At 32.6% G+C, this 25,612-nt stretch overlaps 1 protein-coding gene across 4 annotated transcripts in view; it reads left to right on the top strand.

The window, feature by feature from the left end:
- Positions 1–25,348, top strand: part of adnp2b (ADNP homeobox 2b) — a 63,841-nt gene extending 38,493 nt beyond the window's left edge. For all 4 annotated transcript variants that reach the window (XM_061931295.2, XM_061931294.2, XM_061931293.2 and 1 more), the window contains exons 3-4: positions 22,220–22,396; positions 22,462–25,348. In XM_061931295.2, the coding sequence (XP_061787279.2) occupies positions 22,220–22,396; positions 22,462–25,065 (2,781 nt within the window). In that variant the 3' untranslated portion in view covers positions 25,066–25,348. The remainder of the gene's footprint in view (positions 1–22,219; positions 22,397–22,461) is intronic.
- The last annotated feature ends 264 nt before the right edge of the window (positions 25,349–25,612 follow it).

Here is a 25,612-nt window from a genome sequence, read left to right as displayed (position 1 = left end):
TGGAATGAATACTTTATGGAGTGAATACTTTATGGAGTCAATACTTTATGGAGTCAATACTTTATGGAGTCAATACTTTATGGAGTCAATACTTTATGGACTTAATACTTTATGGAGGTAATACTTTATGGAGTCAATACTTTATGGAGTCAATACTTTATGGAGGTAATACTTTATGGAGTCAATACTTTATGGACTTAATACTTTATGGAGTCAATACTTTATGGACTTAATACTTTATGGAGTCAGTACTTTATGGAGTCAATACTTTATGGAGTCAATACTTTATGGACGTAATACTTTATGGACGTAATACTTTATGGAGTCAATACTTTATGGACGTAATACTTTATGGAGTCAATACTTTATGGACTTAATACTTTATGGAGTCAATACTTTATGGACTTAATACTTTATGGAGGTAATACTTTATGGAATGAATACTTTATGGAGTGAATACTTTATGGAGTCAATACTTTATGGAGTGAATACTCTATGGACTTAATACTTTATGGAGTGAATACTCTATGGACTTAATACTTTATGGAGTGAATACTTTATGGAGTGAATACTTTATGGACTTAATACTTTATGGACGTAATACTTTATGGAGTCAATACTTTATGGACGTAATACTTTATGGAGGTAATACTTTATGGAATGAATACTTTATGGAGTCAATACTTTATGGAGTGAATACTTTATGGACTTAATACTTTATGGACGTAATACTTTATGGAGTCAATACTTTATGGACCTAATACTTTATGGACGTAATACTTTATGGAGTCAATACTTTATGGAGTCAATACTTTATGGACTTAATACTTTATGGAGTGAATACTTTATGGACTTAATACTTTATGGAGTGAATACTTTATGGAAGTAATACTTTATGGACTTAATACTTTATGGACTTAATACTTTATGGAGGTAATACTTTATGGACTTAATACTTTATGGAGTCAATACTTTATGGACTTAATACTTTATGGAGTGAATACTTTATGGACTTAATACTTTATGGAGTGAATACTTTATGGAAGTAATACTTTATGGACTTAATACTTTATGGACTTAATACTTTATGGAGGTAATACTTTATGGAGGTAATACTTTATGGACTTAATACTTTATGGAGTCAATACTTTATGGAGTCAATACTTTATGGACTTAATACTTTATGGAGTGAATACTTTATGGACTTAATACTTTATGGAGTGAATACTTTATGGAAGTAATACTTTATGGACTTAATACTTTATGGACTTAATACTTTATGGAGGTAATACTTTATGGAGGTAATACTTTATGGACTTAATACTTTATGGAGTGAATACTTTATGGACTTAATACTCTATGGACTTAATACTTTATGGAGTGAATACTTTATGGAGGTAATACTTTATGGACTTAATACTTTATGGAGTGAATACTTTATGGAGGTAATACTTTATGGACTTAATACTTTATGGAGTGAATACTTTATGGAGTGAATACTCTATGGACTTAATACTTTATGGAGTGAATACTTTATGGAGGTAATACTTTATGGACTTAATACTTTATGGAGTGAATACTTTATGGAGGTAATACTTTATGGAGTTAATACTTTATGGAGGTAATACTTTATGGACTTAATACTTTATGGACTTAATACTTTATGGAAGTAATACTTTATGGAGTGAATACTTTATGGAGTGAATACTTTATGGACTTAATACTTTATGGAGTGAATACTTTATGGAAGTAATACTTTATGGAGTGAATACTTTATGGACTTAATACTTTATGGAGTGAATACTTTATGGAGTCAATACTTTATGGAGTCAATACTTTATGGAGTGAATACTTTATGGACTTAATACTTTATGGAGTGAATACTTTATGGAGTGAATACTTTATGGACTTAATACTTTATGGAGTCAATACTTTATGGAGTCAATACTTTATGGAGTCAATACTTTATGGACTTAATACTTTATGGAGTCAATACTTTATGGAGTCAATACTTTATAGAGGTAATACTTTATGGACTTAATACTTTATGGAGTGAATACTTTATGGACTTAATACTCTATGGACTTAATACTTTATGGAGTGAATACTTTATGGAGGTAATACTTTATGGACTTAATACTTTATGGAGTGAATACTTTATGGAAGTAATACTTTATGGACTTAATACTTTATGGAGTGAATACTTTATGGAGTGAATACTCTATGGACTTAATACTTTATGGAGTGAATACTTTATGGACTTAATACTCTATGGACTTAATACTTTATGGAGTGAATACTTTATGGAGGTAATACTTTATGGACTTAATACTTTATGGAGTGAATACTTTATGGAGGTAATACTTTATGGAGTTAATACTTTATGGAGGTAATACTTTATGGACTTAATACTTTATGGACTTAATACTTTATGGAAGTAATACTTTATGGAGTGAATACTTTATGGAGTGAATACTTTATGGACTTAATACTTTATGGAGTGAATACTTTATGGAAGTAATACTTTATGGAGTGAATACTTTATGGACTTAATACTTTATGGAGTGAATACTTTATGGAGTCAATACTTTATGGAGTCAATACTTTATGGAGTGAATACTTTATGGACTTAATACTTTATGGAGTGAATACTTTATGGAGTGAATACTTTATGGACTTAATACTTTATGGAGTCAATACTTTATGGAGTCAATACTTTATGGAGTCAATACTTTATGGAGTCAATACTTTATGGAGTCAATACTTTATGGAGTCAATACTTTATGGAGTCAATACTTTATGGACGTAATACTTTATGGAGGTAATACTTTATGGAGTCAATACTTTATGGAGTCAATACTTTATGGACTTAATACTTTATGGAGGTAATACTTTATGGAATGAATACTTTATGGAGTGAATACTTTATGGAGTGAATACTTTATGGAGGTAATACTTTATGGACTTAATACTTTATGGAGTCAATACTTTATGGAGTCAATACTTTATGGACTTAATACTTTATGGAGTCAATACTTTATGGAGTCAATACTTTATGGAGTGAATACTTTATGGAGTCAATACTTTATGGACGTAATACTTTATGGAGGTAATACTTTATGGAGTCAATACTTTATGGAGTCAATACTTTATGGACGTAATACTTTATGGAGGTAATACTTTATGGAGTCAATACTTTATGGAGTCAATACTTTATGGACTTAATACTTTATGGAGGTAATACTTTATGGAATGAATACTTTATGGAGTGAATACTTTATGGAGTGAATACTTTATGGAGGTAATACTTTATGGACTTAATACTTTATGGACTTAATACTTTATGGAGTCAATACTTTATGGACTTAATACTTTATGGAGTGAATACTCTATGGAGTGAATACTTTATGGACTTAATACTTTATGGAGGTAATACTTTATGGAGGTAATACTTTATGGACTTAATACTTTATGGACTTAATACTTTATGGAGTCAATACTTTATGGAAGTAATACTTTATGGAGTGAATACTCTATGGAGTGAATACTTTATGGACTTAATACTTTATGGAGGTAATACTTTATGGAGTGAATACTTTATGGAGTGAATACTCTATGGACTTAATACTTTATGGAGTCAATACTTTATGGAATGAATACTTTATGGAGTGAATACTTTATGGAGTGAATACTCTATGGACTTAATACTTTATGGAGTCAATACTTTATGGAGTGAATACTTTATGGAAGTAATACTTTATGGAGTGAATACTTTATGGAGTGAATACTCTATGGACTTAATACTTTATGGAGTGAATACTTTATGGACTTAATACTTTATGGAGTCAATACTTTATGGACTTAATACTTTATGGAGTGAATACTTTATGGAGTGAATACTCTATGGACTTAATACTTTATGGAGTGAATACTTTATGGAAGTAATACTTTATGGAGTCAATACTTTATGGAAGTAATACTTTATGGAGTGAATACTTTATGGACTTAATACTTTATGGAGTCAATACTTTATGGAGTGAATACTTTATGGAAGTAATACTTTATGGAGTCAATACTTTATGGAAGTAATACTTTATGGAGTTAATACTTTATGGAGTTAATACTTTATGGAGTGAATACTTTATGGAGTGAATACTTTATGGACTTAATACTTTATGGAGTGAATACTTTATGGAGTGAATACTCTATGGACTTAATACTTTATGGAGTGAATACTTTATGGAAGTAATACTTTATGGAGTCAATACTTTATGGAAGTAATACTTTATGGAGTGAATACTTTATGGACTTAATACTTTATGGAGTCAATACTTTATGGAGTGAATACTTTATGGACTTAATACTTTATGGAGTGAATACTTTATGGAAGTAATACTTTATGGAGTCAATACTTTATGGAAGTAATACTTTATGGAGTGAATACTTTATGGACTTAATACTTTATGGAGTCAATACTCTATGGACTTAATACTTTATGGAGTGAATACTTTATGGAGTGAATACTTTATGGAAGTAATACTTTATGGACTTAATACTTTATGGACTGAATACTTTATGGAGTGAATACTTTATGGAGTGAATACTTTATGAAGTCAATACTTTATGGAGTCAATACTTTATGGAAGTAATACTTTATGGAGTGAATACTTTATGGAGTGAATACTTTATGGAGTCAATACTTTATGGACTGAATACTTTATGGAGTGAATACTTTATGGAGTCAATACTTTATGGAAGTAATACTTTATGGAGTCAATACTTTATGGAGTCAATACTTTATGGACTGAATACTTTATGGAGTGAATACTTTATGGAGTCAATACTTTATGGAAGTAATACTTTATGGAGTCAATACTTTATGGAGGTAATACTTTATGGAGTGAATACTTTATGGAGTTAGTACTTTATGGAGTTAATACTTTATGGAGGTAATACTTTGTAAGGTTTCCTCCTGAAGTGTATTTACAACATGTGATACATGACATATTTGATATTACATGTGCAAAAAGAAATAGGAAGAAATAGAGCTGAATTAATCCTACACCTTTCCCACTTCATAGCAATTACGAGCACATTTGTTGACTTCCTGTTCTCACTGTGTACACTTCCTGTTCTCACTGTGTACACAACACTTCTGATTGTTACTACTAACTTTCTCTACTTATCACTGTTTTTATTTTGAAATATCAAATGCTGGTATCATATATGTGTATATTGTATCTGCTGATGTACTTGTGAAATATATAAGTTCATATGTGTGTGTGTGTATGTACTTATACTGTATGTGTGTATATATGTACTTATACTGTATGTGTGTATATATGTACTTGTACTGTATGTGTGTATATATGTACTTATACTGTATGTGTGTATATATGTACTTGTCCTGTATGTGTGTGTATATATGTACTTGTACTGTATGTGTGTATATATGTACTTGTCCTGTATGTGTGTATGTACAAAGTAGAAAAGCAGTGAAGTTGTGTAAATGGTAAATAAAAAGAGAATACAACAAATCCTTTTCATCTTATATTCAATTGAATAGACTGCAAAGACAAGATATTTAACTTTATTATTTGTTGCAAATATTAGCTCATTTGGAATTTGATGGCTGCAACATGTTTCAAAAAAGGCATTTTTACCACTGTGTTACATGGCCTTTCCTTTTAACAACACTCAGTAAAGGTCTGGGAACTGAGGAGACACATTTTTGAAGTGGAATTCTTTCCCATTCTTGGCATTGTCTTGCTGAAAATAAGCAGGGGCGTCCATGATAACAACATATGTCGCTCCAAACGCTGTATGTACCTTTCAGCATTAATCAGTTTCCAAAAAAAATTTGAAATGTGGACTCGTCAGACCACAGAACACTTTTCCACTTTGCATCAGTCCATCTTAGATGAGCTCGGGCCCAGCGAAGCCGACAACGTTTCTGGGTGTTGTTGATAAATGGCTGTGGCTTTGCATAGTAGAGTTTTAACTTGCACTTACAGATGTAGCGACCAGCTGCAGTTACTGACAGTGGGTTTCTGAAGTGTTCCTGAGCCCATGTGGTGATATCCTTTACACACTGATGTGGTTTTTTTGATGCAGTACTGCCTGAGGGATCCAAGGTGTGTAATATCATGGCTTACGTGCAGTGATTTCTCCACATTCTCTCAACCTTTTGATGATATTACGGAGCGTAGATGGTGAAATCCCTCAATTCCTTGGTTGAGAAATGTTTGTTCTTAAACAATTTGCTCAGGCATTTGTTGACAAAGTATCTGCTGCAGTGGTTGTAAAATATATATAAGTTAATTCATTTAATCAAGTCAAAATACAAATAAGGCAACAAGAGAAGTATCCTACACTTGTCTTTTGTAAAGTGCAGCAGGTATAGATCATCTACATCTACTTTATGATTTGTCTGAGAAGCTGGACAGGACAAAAATATACAAAAATCAAGCAAAATTAAAGCTGCAAGCAGCATTGGTCGGGCCTGCGTATTTGGCAGGTGCTAGTCCTAAGTGTCCCAATACTTTTGTCCAGTTTTAGTCCCAAGTGTCCCAATACTTTTGTCTACTTTTAGTCCCAAGTATCCCAATACTTTTGTCCAGTTTTAGTCCTAAGTGTCCCAATACTTTTGTCAAGTTGTAGTCCCAAGTGTCCCAATACTTTTGTCAAGTTTTAGTCCCAAGTATCCCAATACTTTTGTCCAGTTTTAGTCCTAAGTGTCCCAATACTTTTGTCAAGTTTTAGTCCCAAGTATCCCAATACTTTTGTCCAGTTTTCGGCCTAAATGTCCCAATACTTTTGTCCAGTGGTAGTCCTAAGTGTCCCAATACTTTTGTCCAGTTTTAGTCCTAAGTGTCCCAATACTTTTGTCCAGTTTTAGTCCTAAGTGTCCCAATACTTTTGTCCAGTTTTAGTCCCAAGTGTCCCAATACTTTTGTCTACTTTTAGTCCCAAGTATCCCAATACTTTTGTCCAGTTTTAGTCCTAAGTGTCCCAATACTTTTGTCAAGTTGTAGTCCCAAGTGTCCCAATACTTTTGTCAAGTTTTAGTCCCAAGTATCCCAATACTTTTGTCCAGTTTTAGTCCTAAGTGTCCCAATACTTTTGTCAAGTTTTAGTCCCAAGTATCCCAATACTTTTGTCCAGTTTTCGGCCTAAATGTCCCAATACTTTTGTCCAGTGGTAGTCCTAAGTGTCCCAATACTTTTGTCCAGTTTTAGTCCTAAGTGTCCCAATACTTTTGTCCAGTGGTAGTCATAAGTGTCCCAATACTTTTGTCAAGTTGTAGTCCCAAGTATCCCAATACTTTTGTCCAGTTGTAGTTGTAAGTGTCCCAATACTTTTGTTCAGTTGTAATCCCAAGTGTCCCAATACTTTTGTCTAGTTTTAGTCCTAAGTGTCCCAATACTTTTGTACAGTGTAAGTGTCCCAATACTTATGTTCAGTGGTAGCCATAAGTGTCCCAATGCTTTTGTCAAGTTGTAGTCCTAAGTGTCCCAATACTTTAGCCAGTTGTAGTCGTAAGTGTCCCAATACTTTAGTCCAGTGTAAGTGTCCCAATACTTTTGTCCAGTTGTAGTCCTAAGTGTCCCAATACTTTTGTCAAGTTGTAGTCCTAAGTGTCCCAATACTTTTGTACAGTGTAAGTGTCCCAATACTTATGTTCAGTGGTAGCCATAAGTGTCCCAATGCTTTTGTCAAGTTGTAGTCCTAAGTGTCCCAATACTTTAGCCAGTTGTAGTCGTAAGTGTCCCAATACTTTAGTCCAGTGTAAGTGTCCCAATACTTTTGTCCAGTGGTAGTCCTAAGTGTCCCAATACTTTTGTCAAGTTGTAGTCCCAAGTATCCCAATACTTTTGTCCAGTTGTAGTTGTAAGTGTCCCAATACTTTTGTCCAGTTGTAATCCCAAGTGTCCCAATACTTTTGTCTAGTTTTAGTCCTAAGTGTCCCAATACTTTTGTACAGTGTAAGTGTCCCAATACTTTTGTCCAGTGGTAGTCATAAGTGTCCCAATACTTTTGTCAAATTGTAGTCCCAAGTGTCCCAATACTTTTGGCCAGTTTTGGTGCTATGTGTCCCAATACTTTTGTCCAGTGGTAGTCCTAAGTGTCCCAATACTTTTGTCTACTTTTAGTCCGAATTGTCCCAATACTTTTGTTTAGTGTACCTACCTTGTCTGCATTGTGTGGGCACGCTGGTGCGCCCTGCTTTTAAGCAGCCTTCTTGAGAAAACAGCAGCATCAGCGCAGCAGTTCTTTGAAGGCTCATAAAATCAAAACCGGAGCAGTTATAAACATTATTTCGATAACTTTTATTTGGAAGGGTTCGATCTCTCTCCTGTGTTAGTTTGAAGCCGAAACGACAAACGCGCTCAGAGGAGATAATGTTTGAAGAGAAGTGACCGGTTTATAAAAAAATTTTGTTTTGAAGGGGAAATTGCAAACTTCCTGTTGATTTTTGCTGAGGGTTGTCAATCTATGAAAAGTAGGTCTAAGTGAGACTTACATAGAGGTTTTTGTTTCATGTCTCTCTGACTTTCCCAGTGGGAGTTACAGGCAGTTTTGTCATTTTTTTTCTTCCGAGGAGCAGTTTTTTCTGCGTTTTATTAAAAAATTGCGGTAGAGCACAATTTTGAGATTTGGGGTTAGGTTTTTTTTTATTAGATCACAATTTTAGCCAGTCCTGATGTGTGCGTTCAGTTTGGTGAGTTTTGAAGCATGTTAAGGGGGTCAAATTACAGCTCAAAGAGGCAAAAGTGACTGTTTTTAGTACTTTTTTGTCTTGAAGGGGGAATTGCCAACTTCCTGTTGATTTTTGCCCGAGAATATACTATTATGAAATCTAGGTCTAAGTCCGACCTACCGTATTTTCCGCACCATAAGGCGCCCTGGGTTATAAGCCGCGCCTTCAATGAACGGCATATTTCAAAACTTTGTCCACCTATAAGCCGCCCCGTGTTGTAAGCCGCATCTAACTGCGCTAAAGGAATGTCAAAAAAACAGTCAGATAGCTCAGTCAAACTTTAATAATATATTAAAACCAGCGTTCTAACAACTCTGTTCACTCCCAAAATGTACGCAAATGTGCAATCACAAACATACGTATATCAACATGGACGGAGCTGCGTGAAAAAAGCCACCCGGCCTCTTCGCGTAAACTTAAACTTACCTTAACCACTCGCTCATCTTTTCTTCATCCATCCATCCCTTCGAGTTAGCTTTTATGATGACGCCGGCTGGAAAGGTCTCTTTTGGCAAGGTCTTCCTTTTGAATATCACCATGGGTGGAAGTTTCTGGCCATTAGCATGGCAAGCTAGAACCACAGTGAAGGATGACTTCTCATTCCCTGTGGTGCGAATATTCACCGTACGTGCTCCCGTTGTATCCACAGTGCGGTTCACAGGAATATCAAAAGTCAGTGGAACCTGGTCCATGTTGATAATGTTCTCTGGCCGGATCTTTTTTTCAGCTATCTTGTTTTTACAATATGCACGGAAAGTAGCCAGCTTTTCTTGAAAGTCTTTAGGCAGTTGCTGTGAAATAGTAGTCCGTGTGCGGATGGAGAGATTGCGTCTTTTCATGAACCGGAAACCTGTCGCTTAGTAGGAGCCATTTTGTGGTCTTTACAGATGTAAACACACAAAGGAAATGAAACGTAATATCCGCGCGCTTCTTCTTCTTCTTCTACGGGGGCGGGTGGTTGCTTACAGTAGAAGAAGAAGCGCTTCCTGTTCTATGGGGGCGGGTGCTTACCTTGGCGGTTGCTTGCGTAGAAGAAGAAGCACTTCCTCTTCTACGGGGAAAAAAGATGGCGGCTGTTTACCGTAGTTGCGAGACCGAAACTTTATGAAAATGAATCTTAATATTAATCCATATATAAAGCGCACCGGGTTATAAGGCGCACTGTCAGCTTTTGAGAAAATTTGTGGTTTTTAGGTGCGCCTTATAGTACGGTACAAACATAAATACTCTTCAAATGTACTGTACTACTGAAAACAATAAATCACAACTAAATTAATAATAAATTATTGCAAGGCCGTCAAAAATGAAGTTAATTCATGTGATTAATCACAAAAAAACATGCCTGTACACAGATTAATCATACAATTTATTTTGCTTTTACTTCCCAGATGGTGTTTAGATAAAACACTTTAATAAATTCCTGTTTGACATTCTCACAATAAAATATTGCACTCTTTTTTTTTTAAGTTAATTTAAATAGCTAGTATTAATCTGTGATTAATCACGATTAAAGTGTGATTAACCTGATTTAAAAATAAATAAAATGAGTACCGTATTTTTTGGACTATAAGTCGCAGTGCGACTTCTTTATGTTTTTTCCTTCTTTATGATGCATTTTCGGCAGGTGCGACTTATACTCCGAAAAATACGGTAATTCGTTTATTAAATAAACTGTCGATAAAATTGAAGTACAATGAAAATCACAACAAAATAATAAATAATTGCAAGGCCGTCAAAAATGAAGCTAATTCATGTGATTAATCACAAGAAACTTGCCTGGACGCAGATTAATCATACCATTTATTTTGCTTTTACTTCCAAATACTCCCAGATGGTGTTTGGATAAAACACTTTTCAGCACATTGAAGAAATATCCCTGTTTGACATTCTCAATCAAATATTGGGCTCTTTTTTTCAAGTGAATTTAAATTGTGCAAGCTAGTATTAATCACCATTCAAGTGTGATTAACCCAGTGGTTCTCAAACTTTTTTTGTCATCCCCCACTTTGGACAAGGGGGAGTTTTCAAGCCCCACCTGCCCCCATCGCCCCAACAGAGCGCTAATGCCAAGCTTTAACATTTTAAAATGTATTGAACATCAAGTTGTATACATTCGAACTCAATAACATAAAATAACATTAAGTTCAATAATAAATAAAATAACTGTGCAGCTGTGGTATAACTTGCATCAAGTTCAATAATAAATAAAATAACTTCCATCAAGTTCAATAATAAATCAAACAAAAGTGTTATAACTTGCATCAAGTTCAATAATAAATCAAAAAAAGTGTTATAACTTGCATCACGTTCAATAATAAATCAAAAAAAGTGTTATAACTTGCATCAAGTTCAATAATAAATCAAATAAAAGTGTTATAACTTGCATCAAGTTCAATAATAAATCAAAAAAAGTGTTATAACTTGCATCACGTTCAATAATAAAAAATAAAAAAAGTGTTAACTTGCATCAAGTTCAATAATAAATCAAATAAAAGTGTTATAACTTGCATCAAGTTCAATAATAAATAAAACGAAAGTGTTATAACTTGCATCAAGTTCAATAATAAATAAAAAAAAGTGTTATAACTTGCATCAAGTTCAATAATAAATCAAATAAAAGTGTTATAACTTGCATCAAGTTCAATAATAAATCAAATAACTTGCATCAAGTTCAATAATAAATAAAACAAAAGTGTTATAACTTGCATCAAGTTCAATAATAAATCAAAAAGTGTTATAACTTGCATCAAGTTCAATAATAAATCAAAAAAAGTGTTATAACTTGCATCAAGTTCAATAATAAATCAAATAAAAGTATTATAACTTGCATCAAGTTCAATAATAAATCAAAAAAGTGTTATAACTTGCATCAAGTTCAATAACAAATCAAAAAAAGTGTTATAACTTGCATCAAGTTCAATAAGAAATCAAATAACTTGCATCAAGTTCAATAATAAATAAAACAAAAGTGTTATAACTTGCATCAAGTTCAATAATAAATCAAAAAAAGTGTTATAACTTGCATCAAGTTCAATAATAAATCAAATAAAAGTTTTATAACTTGCATCAAGTTCAATAATAAATCAAAAAAAGTGTTATAACTTGCATCAAGTTCAATAATAAATCAAAAAAGTGTTATAACTTGCATCAAGTTCAATAAGAAATCAAATAACTTGCATCAAGTTCAATAATAAATAAAACAAAAGTGTTATAACTTGCATCAAGTTCAATAATAAATCAAAAAAAGTGTTATAACTTGCATCAAGTTCAATAATAAAAAATAAAAAAAGTGTTAACTTGCATCAAGTTCAATAATAAATAAAACAAAAGTTTTATAACTTGCATCAAGTTCAATAATAAATCAAATAAAAGTGTTATAACTTGCATCAAGTTCAATAATAAATCAAATAACTTGCATCAAGTTCAATAATAAATAAAACAAAAGTGTTATAACTTGCATCAAGTTCAATAATAAATCAAAAAAAGTGTTATAACTTGCATCAAGTTCAATAATAAATAAAAAAAAGTGTTATAACTTGCATCAAGTTCAATAATAAATCTAAAAAAGTGTTATAACTTGCATCAAGTTCAATAATAAATAAAACAAAAGTGTTATAACTTGCATCAAGTTCAATAATAAATCAAATAAAAGTGTTATAACTTGCATCAAGTTCAATAATAAATCAAATAACTTGCATCAAGTTCAATAATAAATCAAAAAAAGTGTTATAACTTGCATCAAGTTAAATAATAAATAAGACAAAAGTGTTATAACTTGCATCAAGTTCAATAATAAATCAAAAAAGTGTTATAACTTGCATCAAGTTCAATAATAAATCAAAAAAAGTGTTATAACTTGCATCAAGTTCAATAATAAATCAAATAACTTGCATCAAGTTCAATAATAAATCAAAAAAAGTGTTATAACTTGCATCAAGTTCAATAATAAATAAAACAAAAGTGTTAACTTGCATCAAGTTCAATAATAAATAAATAAAAGTGTTATAACTTGCATCAAGTTCAATAAGAAATCAAATAACTTGCATCAATTTCAATAATAAATTAAAAAAAAGTGTTATAACTTGCATCAAGTTCAATAATAAATCAAATAAAAGTGTTATAACTTGCATCAAGTTCAATAATAAATCAAATAACTTGCATCAAGTTCAATAATAAATCAAAAAAAGTGTTATAACTTGCATCAAGTTAAATAATAAATAAGACAAAAGTGTTATAACTTGCATCAAGTTCAATAATAAATCAAAAAAGTGTTATAACTTGCATCAAGTTCAATAATAAATCAAAAAAAGTGTTATAACTTGCATCAAGTTCAATAATAAATCAAAAAAAGTGTTATAACTTGCATCAAGTTCAATAATAAATCAAAAAAAGTGTTATAACTTGCATCAAGTTCAATAATAAATCAAAAAAAGTGTTATAACTTGCATCAAGTTCAATAATAAATCAAAAAAAGTGTTATAACTTGCATCAAGTTCAATAATAAATCAAATAAAAGTGTTATAACTTGCATCAAGTTCAATAATAAATCAAAAAAAGTGTTATAACTTGCATCAAGTTAAATAATAAATAAAACAAAAGTGTTATAACTTGCATCAAGTTCAATAAAAAAAATAAAAAAAAGTGTTATAACTTGCATCAAGTTAAATAAGAAATCAAATAACTTGCATCAAGTTCAATAAGAAATCAAATAACTTGCATCAAGTTCAATAATAAATCAAAAAAAGTGTTATAACTTGCATCAAGTTCAATAATAAATCAAAAAAGTGTTATAACTTGCATCAAGTTCAATAATAAAAAAAAAGTGTTATAACTTGCATCAAGTTAAATAATAAATAAGACAAAAGTGTTATAACTTGCATCAAGTTCAATAATAAATCAAAAAAGTGTTATAACTTGCATCAAGTTCAATAATAAATCAAAAAAAGTGTTATAACTTGCATCAAGTTCAATAATAAATCAAATAACTTGCATCAAGTTCAATAATAAATCAAAAAAAGTGTTATAACTTGCATCAAGTTCAATAATAAATAAAACAAAAGTGTTAACTTGCATCAAGTTCAATAATAAATAAATAAAAGTGTTATAACTTGCATCAAGTTCAATAAGAAATCAAATAACTTGCATCAATTTCAATAATAAATTAAAAAAAAGTGTTATAACTTGCATCAAGTTCAATAATAAATAAAACAAAAGTGTTATAACTTGCATCAAGTTCAATAATAAATCAAATATAAGTGTTATAACTTGCATCAAGTTCAATAATAAATCAAATAACTTGCATCAAGTTCAATAATAAATCAAAAAAAGTGTTATAACTTGCATCAAGTTCAATAATAAATCAAAAAAAGTGTTAACTTGCATCAAGTTCAATAATAAATCAAATAAAAGTGTTATAACTTGCATCAAGTTCAATAATAAATCAAATAACTTGCATCAAGTTCAATAATAAATCAAAAAAAGTGTTATAACTTGCATCAAGTTCAATAATAAATAAAACAAAAGTGTTATAACTTGCATCAAGTTCAATAAAAAAAATAAAAAAAAGTGTTATAACTTGCATCAAGTTCAATAATAAATCAATAACTTGCATCGAGTTCAATAAGAAATCAAAAAAAGTGTTATAACTTGCATCAAGTTCAATAATAAATAAAACAAAAGTGTTATAACTTGCATCAAGTTCAATAATAAATCAAAAAAAGTGTTATAACTTGCATCAAGTTCAATAATAAATCAAATAACTTGCATCAAGTTCAATAATAAATCAAATAACTTGCATCAAGTTCAATAATAAATCAAATAACTTGCATCAAGTTCAATAATAAATCAAAAAAAGTGTTATAACTTGCATCAAGTTCAATAATAAATCAAAAAAAGTGTTATAACTTGCATCAAGTTCAATAATAAATCAAAAAAAGTGTTATAACTTGCATCAAGTTCAATAATAAATCAAAAAAAGTGTTATAACTTGCATCAAGTTCAATAATAAATCAAAAAAAGTGTTATAACTTGCATCAAGTTCAATAATAAATCAAATAAAAGTGTTATAACTTGCATCAAGTTCAATAATAAATCACATAACTTGCATCAAGTTCAATAATAAATAAAAAAAAGTGTTATAACTTGCATCAAGTTAAATAATAAATAAAACAAAAGTGTTATAACTTGCATCAAGTTCAATAAAAAAAATAAAAAAAAGTGTTATAACTTGCATCAAGTTCAATAAGAAATCAAATAACTTGCATCAAGTTCAATAAGAAATCAAATAACTTGCATCAAGTTCAATAATAAATCAAAAAAAGTGTTATAACTTGCATCAAGTTCAATAATAAATCAAAAAAGTGTTATAACTTGCATCAAGTTCAATAATAAAAAAAAAGTGTTATAACTTGCATCAAGTTCAATAATAAAAAAAAAAAAGTGTTATAACTTGCATCAAGTTCAATAATAAATAAAAAAAAGTGTTATAACTTGCATCAAGTTCAATAATAAATAAAACAAAAGTGTTATAACTTGCATCAAGTTCAATAATAAATCAAATAACTTGCATCAAGTTCAATAATAAATCAAAAAAAGTGTTATAACTTGCATCAAGTTAAATAATAAATAAAACAAAAGTGTTATAACTTGCATCAAGTTCAATAAAAAAAATAAAAAAAAGTGTTATAACTTGCATCAAGTTCAATAAGAAATCAAATAACTTGCATCAAGTTCAATAAGAAATCAAATAACTTGCATCAAGTTCAATAATAAATCAAAAAAAGTGTTATAACTTGCATCAAGTTCAATAATAAATCAAAAAAGTGTTATAACTTGCATCAAGTTCAATAATAAAAAAAAGGGTTATAACTTGCATCAAGTTCAATAATAAAAAAAAAAAAGTGTTATAACTTGCATCAAGTTCAATAATAAATAAAAAAAAGTGTTATAACTTGCATCAAGTTCAATAATAAATAAAACAAAAGTGTTATAACTTGCATCAAGTTCAATAATAAATCAAATAACTTGCATCAAGTTCAATAATAAATCAAAAAAGTGTTATAACTTGCATCAAGTTCAATAATAAATCAAAAAAGTGTTATAACTTGCATCAAGTTCAATAATAAATCAAAAAGTGTTATAACTTGCATCACGTTCAATAATAAATCAAAAAAAGTGTTATAACTTGCATCAAGTTCAATAATAAATCAAATAACTTGCATCAAGTTCAATAATAAATCAAAAAAAGTGTTATAACTTGCATCAAGTTCAATAATAAATCAAATAAAAGTGTTATAACTTGCATCACGTTCAATAATAAATCAAAAAAAGTGTTATAACTTGCATCAAGTTCAATAATAAATCAAAAAAAGTGTTAACTTCCATCAAGTTCAATAATAAATAAAACAAGTGTTATAACTTGCATCAAGTTCAATGATAAATCAAAAAAAGTGTTATAACTTGCATCAAGTTCAATAATAAATCAAAAAAAGTGTTATAACTTGCATCAAGTTCAATAATAAATCAAATAACTTGCATCAAGTTCAATAATAAATCAAAAAAAGTGTTATAACTTGCATCAAGTTCAATAATAAATAAAACAAAAGTGTTATAACTTGCATCAAGTTCAATAATAAATCAAAAATGTGTTATAACTTGCATCAAGTTCAATAATAAATCAAATAACTTGCATGAAGTTCAATAATAAATCAAAAAAAGTGTTATAACTTGCATCAAGTTAAATAATAAATAAGACAAAAGTGTTATAACTTGCATCAAGTTCAATAATAAATCAAATAACTTGCATCAAGTTCAATAATAAATCAAAAAAAGTGTTATAACGTGCATCAAGTTCAATAATAAATAAGACAAAAGTGTTATAACTTGCATCAAGTTCAATAATAAATCAAATAACTTGCATCAAGTTCAATAATAAATCAAAAAAAGTGTTATAACTTGCATCAAGTACAATAATAAATAAAACAAAAGTGTTATAACTTGCATCAAGTTCAAAAATAAATCAAAACAAGTGTTATAACTTGCATCAAGTTCAATAATAAATCAAATAACTTGCATCAAGTTCAATAATAAATCAAATAACTTGCATCAAGTTCAATAATAAATCAAAAAAAGTGTTATAACTTGCATCAAGTTCAATAATAAATTAAAAAAAGTGTTATAACTTGCATCAAGTTCAATAATAAATCAAAAAAAGTGTTATAACTTGCATCAAGTTCAATAATAAATAAAAAAAAGTGTTATAACTTGCATCAAGTTCAATAATAAATCAAAAAAAGTGTTATAACTTGCATCAAGTTCAATAATAAATCAAAAAAAGTGTTATAACTTGCATCAAGTTCAATAATAAATCAAATAACTTGCATCAAGTTCAATAATAAATCAAAAAAAGTGTTATAACTTGCATCAAGTTCAATAATAAATCAAAAAAAGTGTTATAACTTGCATCAAGTTCAATAATAAATCAAAAAAAGTGTTATAACTTGCATCAAGTTCAATAATAAATCAAAAAAAGTGTTATAACTTGCATCAAGTTCAATAATAAATCAAAAAAAGTGTTATAACTTGCATCAAGTTCAATAATAAATCAAATAAAAGTGTTATAACTTGCATCAAGTTCAATAATAAATCAAAAAAAGTGTTATAACTTGCATCAAGTTAAATAATAAATAAAACAAAAGTGTTATAACTTGCATCAAGTTCAATAAAAAAAATAAAAAAAAGTGTTATAACTTGCATCAAGTTAAATAAGAAATCAAATAACTTGCATCAAGTTCAATAAGAAATCAAATAACTTGCATCAAGTTCAATAATAAATCAAAAAAAGTGTTATAACTTGCATCAAGTTCAATAATAAATCAAAAAAGTGTTATAACTTGCATCAAGTTCAATAATAAAAAAAAAGTGTTATAACTTGCATCAAGTTAAATAATAAATAAGACAAAAGTGTTATAACTTGCATCAAGTTCAATAATAAATCAAAAAAGTGTTATAACTTGCATCAAGTTCAATAATAAATCAAAAAAAGTGTTATAACTTGCATCAAGTTCAATAATAAATCAAATAACTTGCATCAAGTTCAATAATAAATCAAAAAAAGTGTTATAACTTGCATCAAGTTCAATAATAAATAAAACAAAAGTGTTAACTTGCATCAAGTTCAATAATAAATAAATAAAAGTGTTATAACTTGCATCAAGTTCAATAAGAAATCAAATAACTTGCATCAATTTCAATAATAAATTAAAAAAAAGTGTTATAACTTGCATCAAGTTCAATAATAAATAAAACAAAAGTGTTATAACTTGCATCAAGTTCAATAATAAATCAAATATAAGTGTTATAACTTGCATCAAGTTCAATAATAAATCAAATAACTTGCATCAAGTTCAATAATAAATCAAAAAAAGTGTTATAACTTGCATCAAGTTCAATAATAAATCAAAAAAAGTGTTAACTTGCATCAAGTTCAATAATAAATCAAATAAAAGTGTTATAACTTGCATCAAGTTCAATAATAAATCAAATAACTTGCATCAAGTTCAATAATAAATCAAAAAAAGTGTTATAACTTGCATCAAGTTCAATAATAAATAAAACAAAAGTGTTATAACTTGCATCAAGTTCAATAAAAAAAATAAAAAAAAGTGTTATAACTTGCATCAAGTTCAATAATAAATCAATAACTTGCATCGAGTTCAATAAGAAATCAAAAAAAGTGTTATAACTTGCATCAAGTTCAATAATAAATAAAACAAAAGTGTTATAACTTGCATCAAGTTCAATAATAAATCAAAAAAAGTGTTATAACTTGCATCAAGTTCAATAATAAATCAAATAACTTGCATCAAGTTCAATAATAAATCAAATAACTTGCATCAAGTTCAATAATAAATCAAATAACTTGCATCAAGTTCAATAATAAATCAAAAAAAGTGTTATAACTTGCATCAAGTTCAATAATAAATCAAAAAAAGTGTTATAACTTGCATCAAGTTCAATAATAAATCAAAAAAAGTGTTATAACTTGCATCAAGTTCAATAATAAATCAAAAAAAGTGTTATAACTTGCATCAAGTTCAATAATAAATCAAAAAAAGTGTTATAACTTGCATCAAGTTCAATAATAAATCAAATAAAAGTGTTATAACTTGCATCAAGTTCAATAATAAATCACATAACTTGCATCAAGTTCAATAATAAATAAAAAAAAGTGTTATAACTTGCATCAAGTTAAATAATAAATAAAACAAAAGTGTTATAACTTGCATCAAGTTCAATAAAAAAAATAAAAAAAAGTGTTATAACTTGCATCAAGTTCAATAAGAAATCAAATAACTTGCATCAAGTTCAATAAGAAATCAAATAACTTGCATCAAGTTCAATAATAAATCAAAAAAAGTGTTATAACTTGCATCAAGTTCAATAATAAATCAAAAAAGTGTTATAACTTGCATCAAGTTCAATAATAAAAAAAAAGTGTTATAACTTGCATCAAGTTCAATAATAAAAAAAAAAAAGTGTTATAACTTGCATCAAGTTCAATAATAAATAAAAAAAAGTGTTATAACTTGCATCAAGTTCAATAATAAATAAAACAAAAGTGTTATAACTTGCATCAAGTTCAATAATAAATCAAATAACTTGCATCAAGTTCAATAATAAATCAAAAAAAGTGTTATAACTTGCATCAAGTTAAATAATAAATAAAACAAAAGTGTTATAACTTGCATCAAGTTCAATAAAAAAAATAAAAAAAAGTGTTATAACTTGCATCAAGTTCAATAAGAAATCAAATAACTTGCATCAAGTTCAATAAGAAATCAAATAACTTGCATCAAGTTCAATAATAAATCAAAAAAAGTGTTATAACTTGCATCAAGTTCAATAATAAATCAAAAAAGTGTTATAACTTGCATCAAGTTCAATAATAAAAAAAAGGGTTATAACTTGCATCAAGTTCAATAATAAAAAAAAAAAAGTGTTATAACTTGCATCAAGTTCAATAATAAATAAAAAAAAGTGTTATAACTTGCATCAAGTTCAATAATAAATAAAACAAAAGTGTTATAACTTGCATCAAGTTCAATAATAAATCAAATAACTTGCATCAAGTTCAATAATAAATCAAAAAAGTGTTATAACTTGCATCAAGTTCAATAATAAATCAAAAAAGTGTTATAACTTGCATCAAGTTCAATAATAAATCAAAAAGTGTTATAACTTGCATCACGTTCAATAATAAATCAAAAAAAGTGTTATAACTTGCATCAAGTTCAATAATAAATCAAATAACTTGCATCAAGTTCAATAATAAATCAAAAAAAGTGTTATAACTTGCATCAAGTTCAATAATAAATCAAATAAAAGTGTTATAACTTGCATCACGTTCAATAATAAATCAAAAAAAGTGTTATAACTTGCATCAAGTTCAATAATAAATCAAAAAAAGTGTTAACTTCCATCAAGTTCAATAATAAATAAAACAAGTGTTATAACTTGCATCAAGTTCAATGATAAATCAAAAAAAGTGTTATAACTTGCATCAAGTTCAATAATAAATCAAAAAAAGTGTTATAACTTGCATCAAGTTCAATAATAAATCAAATAACTTGCATCAAGTTCAATAATAAATCAAAAAAAGTGTTATAACTTGCATCAAGTTCAATAATAAATAAAACAAAAGTGTTATAACTTGCATCAAGTTCAATAATAAATCAAAAATGTGTTATAACTTGCATCAAGTTCAATAATAAATCAAATAACTTGCATGAAGTTCAATAATAAATCAAAAAAAGTGTTATAACTTGCATCAAGTTAAATAATAAATAAGACAAAAGTGTTATAACTTGCATCAAGTTCAATAATAAATCAAATAACTTGCATCAAGTTCAATAATAAATCAAAAAAAGTGTTATAACGTGCATCAAGTTCAATAATAAATAAGACAAAAGTGTTATAACTTGCATCAAGTTCAATAATAAATCAAATAACTTGCATCAAGTTCAATAATAAATCAAAAAAAGTGTTATAACTTGCATCAAGTACAATAATAAATAAAACAAAAGTGTTATAACTTGCATCAAGTTCAAAAATAAATCAAAACAAGTGTTATAACTTGCATCAAGTTCAATAATAAATCAAATAACTTGCATCAAGTTCAATAATAAATCAAATAACTTGCATCAAGTTCAATAATAAATCAAAAAAAGTGTTATAACTTGCATCAAGTTCAATAATAAATTAAAAAAAGTGTTATAACTTGCATCAAGTTCAATAATAAATCAAAAAAAGTGTTATAACTTGCATCAAGTTCAATAATAAATAAAAAAAAGTGTTATAACTTGCATCAAGTTCAATAATAAATCAAAAAAAGTGTTATAACTTGCATCAAGTTCAATAATAAATCAAAAAAAGTGTTATAACTTGCATCAAGTTCAATAATAAATCAAATAACTTGCATCAAGTTCAATAATAAATCAAAAAAAGTGTTATAACTTGCATCAAGTTCAATAATAAATTAAAAAAAGTGTTATAACTTGCATCAAGTTCAATAATAAATCAAAAAAAGTGTTATAACTTGCATCAAGTTCAATAATAAATAAAAAAAAGTGTTATAACTTGCATCAAGTTCAATAATAAATAAAAAAGTGTTATAACTTGCATCAAGTTCAATAATAAATCAAATAACTTGCATCAAGTTCAATAATAAATCAAAAAAAGTGTTATAACTTGCATCAAGTTCAATAATAAATCAAATAACTTGCATCAAGTTCAATAATAAATCAAAAAAAGTGTTATAACTTGCATCAAGTTCAATAATAAATCAAAAAAAGTGTTATAACTTGCATCAAGTTCAATAATAAATAAAACAAAAGTGTTATAACTTGCATCAAGTTCAATAATAAATCAAAAAAAGTGTTACATTTTTGTTTCTCTGCAGGCACTGGCTCTGGCTCGACGACCTTTGAGGTGCGAGTCACAAATGTATATATTTGTGTAATTGGGGTCCACACATTAGCCTGCTAAAAAGTTTGTTCCGCTTAGCCCCGCCCCCATTGGTTACTGTTGCTATGTCTGTCAAACTTTCGCTCGTACCGAGAAATATAAAGCCTACAGTAAAAATAAGTACCGGTAATTTCCATTTATTTATATAGCGGATTTCACAGACAGAATCACAAAGTGATTTACAGTGTGTATAGAAAATGAAAGCATAGTAAAAAAAAAAAAATCTTTTTTGCGCTTAAACTCCAGACTTCTTCTGCTTGATGTTGTCATTACTGCCACAAGTGGTGGAAAAGTGTACTACAACTGCTCTGAGAAACACCCACTAGGGGGCGCTCATGGCTACAAAAACACGGAGCTGAAGTACTGCTCAAACTAGTATTCCGGTACAAAGGGTCCTGGTACTAATATTTCATCAATTGTTTTGCTTTCCTGCAGGAGTTTGACCAAAGCCCGGAGCAGAACTCCGAGGAAGCGGATCCTCCTCAAGGCGCCGAGGGCAGCGACTCTGCCGACGCACATCACAACCGACTCCAAAAGAAGGACGGCGATGATCTGCAGGGCACCGAGTGGAGCGACTTCACCGACGGATACCATGGCCGACTCCAAAAGAAGGTGTCCTGTAGTGCCGGCTGTGTTTGCCCTCCCGGCAGAATCCTCACTCTCGCTTGTCTCCTCAGTGGCCGTATCGGAGCAGGACCATGTGCTGCGCCATGTGCAAGTACTCGTCCCAGAACATCTACCACTACCGCAACCACGTGGCGCGCTGCCACGAGTGCCTGCAGACGCTGTGCGCACTGACCGCCTGCCACCGCTGCATCTTCGTGGCGCACCCCCGCGTGCTCAAGAAGCACCTGGCCTTCTTCCACGGCAACCGAGGCGTGGGGCCGCTGCCCGGGGAGGCGGTGCACCGCGGCAACGAGCGCTACCAGTGCAGGAAGTGCGGCTTCCCCACCCACTCCGTCTTCGCCATCAAGAAGCACATCATCCTCAAGCACCTGGAGAGCTACACGGATCAGTACATCGGCTACAGGTACCCCGTGTCGGGCTCCGCCGTCAAGCTGTACTGCTGCAAGGTGTGCAAGGTGAACACGGGCACCCTGGACCAGATGCTGCACCACATGCTGGTGGACCCCAAACACTTCGCCGTCAACTCGCAGGTGCAGACTATGATTTACGAGAACAAGAACTTTGCCAAGCCGCCGCCTAACGGCAACGGCGGCTTTGTCACGTTGCCGAGCCTCGCGCCAAAGCCGCAGCAAAGTAAGTCCTTTGTGGTGCCGAGCAACGGCCAACACGGCGGCGCCATGGTGGCTCTGAATCAGATGCAGGGCGCGTCCAACAGCGCCACGCTTATCTGCGCTCCCAACAGCAACCAAGCCTTCCTGCCCCCTCAGGCGTCGGCGCTCGTGCAGCTGGCGAGCGCCGAAGCGAAAGGTTTGCTCCAGCCCGGCGCCACAATCGCCCTGCGGGGCTCATCGCTGGTCCAATACCCCAACATGTCCCTGAAGCAGGCGCCGCCCCAATCGCAGCAGATCCTCATTCCGTCGGGTCCGCAGGTCAACGCGGCGGCCGGGCCCGGCTCCGGCTCCGCGCCCAGGTCCGCGATGGTGGTGCAGAACCCGCCGGCGAACCAGATGACTCTCCAGGGCACCATGCTGACGTCCCAGTCGCTGCTCAGTCACCTGATCCCCACAGGCAACCGGGTGAACGGCATGCCCACATACACCTTCGCTCCGCTCCAGATGGCCGCGCCCGGCCCCCAGAGTCCGGCCGGCCCGGCAGCCAACCAAACAAAGAAGTGGATCACGTGCCCGCTCTGCAACGAACTCTTCCCCTCCAACGTCTTTGACATGCACATCGAGGTGGCACACCACAGCAAGTCCACAGTTTCCCGCTCGGAAAGCCTGGCGGGGCGGGCGGCCTTCCTGAGGAAGATGCCCGACAAGACTCTCAAATGTCTGACGTGCAAAGTTCTGCTGTCGGAGAAAAGCGTCCTCCAACACCTGCTACACGGCCTGGGCTGCCTGTACTGTGCCACCACCTTCTTCTCCGTCAAGCAGCTCAACGAACACGTCCGGCAACACAACCCCAGTGGCAAGCTTTACTGTGACTTCCTGCGGCAGAACTACAAGATCTACACAAAACCTAACGCCGGGATCTTGTTCCCTTACTTTGACGTCGCCACCACGGCGCCCAGGGAGGTCCTGGGAGAGTGCGAGGTCAACCTGGCGCTGGTCACCAGCTCCTTGGAGCTCATCTACGTCCAGCTGCAGCCCAGCAGCCAGCCGGAGATCTGCTCCGCCCCCGTCCGAGTCAACGCCACTTTCTGCCCCTTCTGCGACGAGAAGTTCCAGGAGGAGTCCAAGCACCTGCAGCACCTGAAGCAGAAACACTTTGTGGCGCCCACCATCCACGCCATCCTCAAGACGGAGGCCTTCAAGTGCGTCTACTGTAACGGCGTCTACACGGGGAAGGTCACGCAGCAGGCCGTCATGCTCCACATCCAGCGGTGCCGCAGTTCACCCAAACCAGCCAAAATCACGGCGCCGCCGCCACCACCGCTTCCTAAGTCTGTGCAGGTGGCCCGGCAGCCATCGGGACTGTACTTCCTCCAAATGCCAGTGAAACAAATGCCAGCCAAAGCTCTTGGTCCTGCCAGCCCGGCGGCTGCAGGGCCGTCTCCTCAGCCGAGCACGGAGCAGATGCAGTCCACTAGAAGACTGGAGGCCGCCTTGAAGGAGGTCATCGCCTTCAACAAGCGGGAGCGCGAGCACAAGGCGGCCATGCGCAAGAAGCGAGAGCAGGAGCGCTTGATGCCGCCGCCCGAGCCCGAAGTCCAGAGCGACCCCAACATCAAACTGGTGCTGGAGCCCGGCGCACTAGACCGCCGTGGCCCTGACGAGCGGCGGAACTTCATCGCCAGATACTTCAACACCAACCCCTACGCCGGCCGCGCCGAGACGGAGGAGCTGTGTCGGCGCCTGGCGCTGACCAAGGCTGAGGTGGTGGCGCTCTTCAGCACGAAGCGCAGCCGATGCCTGAAGAACCTCAAGAAGAGCTCGGCAGCCGTGCTGATGGGCTTCGACATGGCCCGCCTGGCGCAGCTCAAACACCCGCTGCACATTCCTGAACAACGGCCTGCCGAGCTGCGGGAGGAGGAGCCAGTGGAGGAGGAGGAGCCAGAGGAGGAGGCGGAGTCGATGGAGGAGAAGATGGCGGAGGGCGGGAATGAGAAGGAGGAGAAGATGGCTGAAGAGGTCCCCATGGAGCAGAACTCCTAAAGAGAACTTTCACTTTTTTTTGCCGAGTTGGCGTTTCCACAAGTTACCGAAGGTCGTTATGGACAACAAAACACTGATAATAACTTTTTGTACCAATCCTATCAATTATTGTTTGTTTGATCCACCTGCGGGACCAGACCAGACCACACAGTCCTTCTCGTGTTCCAGCTGCCGTAGTACCTCGGAGCAAGGCCTGGTCCTCACCACATATATAAAGATATTTCTTTTCTACATGTCCTGAAGAACACTCCCTTCCTGGTCCAAATAAAGAGTTCTTCCAAAAGTGGTGTGTTCCCTCACAGCTTCAAAACCTTCTAATCTGAACTCCAAGGTTCTGGTCTTAGATAAAGAGGTCCAGGGACTAGACTGGTACAAGTACTTTGCAACATGCTAGCTCAGGACATCCTTGATGGTGATTGGCCCAGCAGTAAAGAGGGCGTGGCCTCCCTTTGTGGGCCGATACCAACATGATTGCGATATCACATGAACTGCTCCTAGTACCGACTTTTATACATCCAAGTTCACTAGAATATTCTCTGTTAGTTGC

Source organism: Nerophis lumbriciformis, linkage group LG37 (assembly GCF_033978685.3).
Source record: "Nerophis lumbriciformis linkage group LG37, RoL_Nlum_v2.1, whole genome shotgun sequence".
NCBI classification, from domain to species: domain Eukaryota; kingdom Metazoa; phylum Chordata; class Actinopteri; order Syngnathiformes; family Syngnathidae; genus Nerophis; species Nerophis lumbriciformis.
This window is presented reverse-complemented; position numbering and strand designations above follow the sequence as displayed.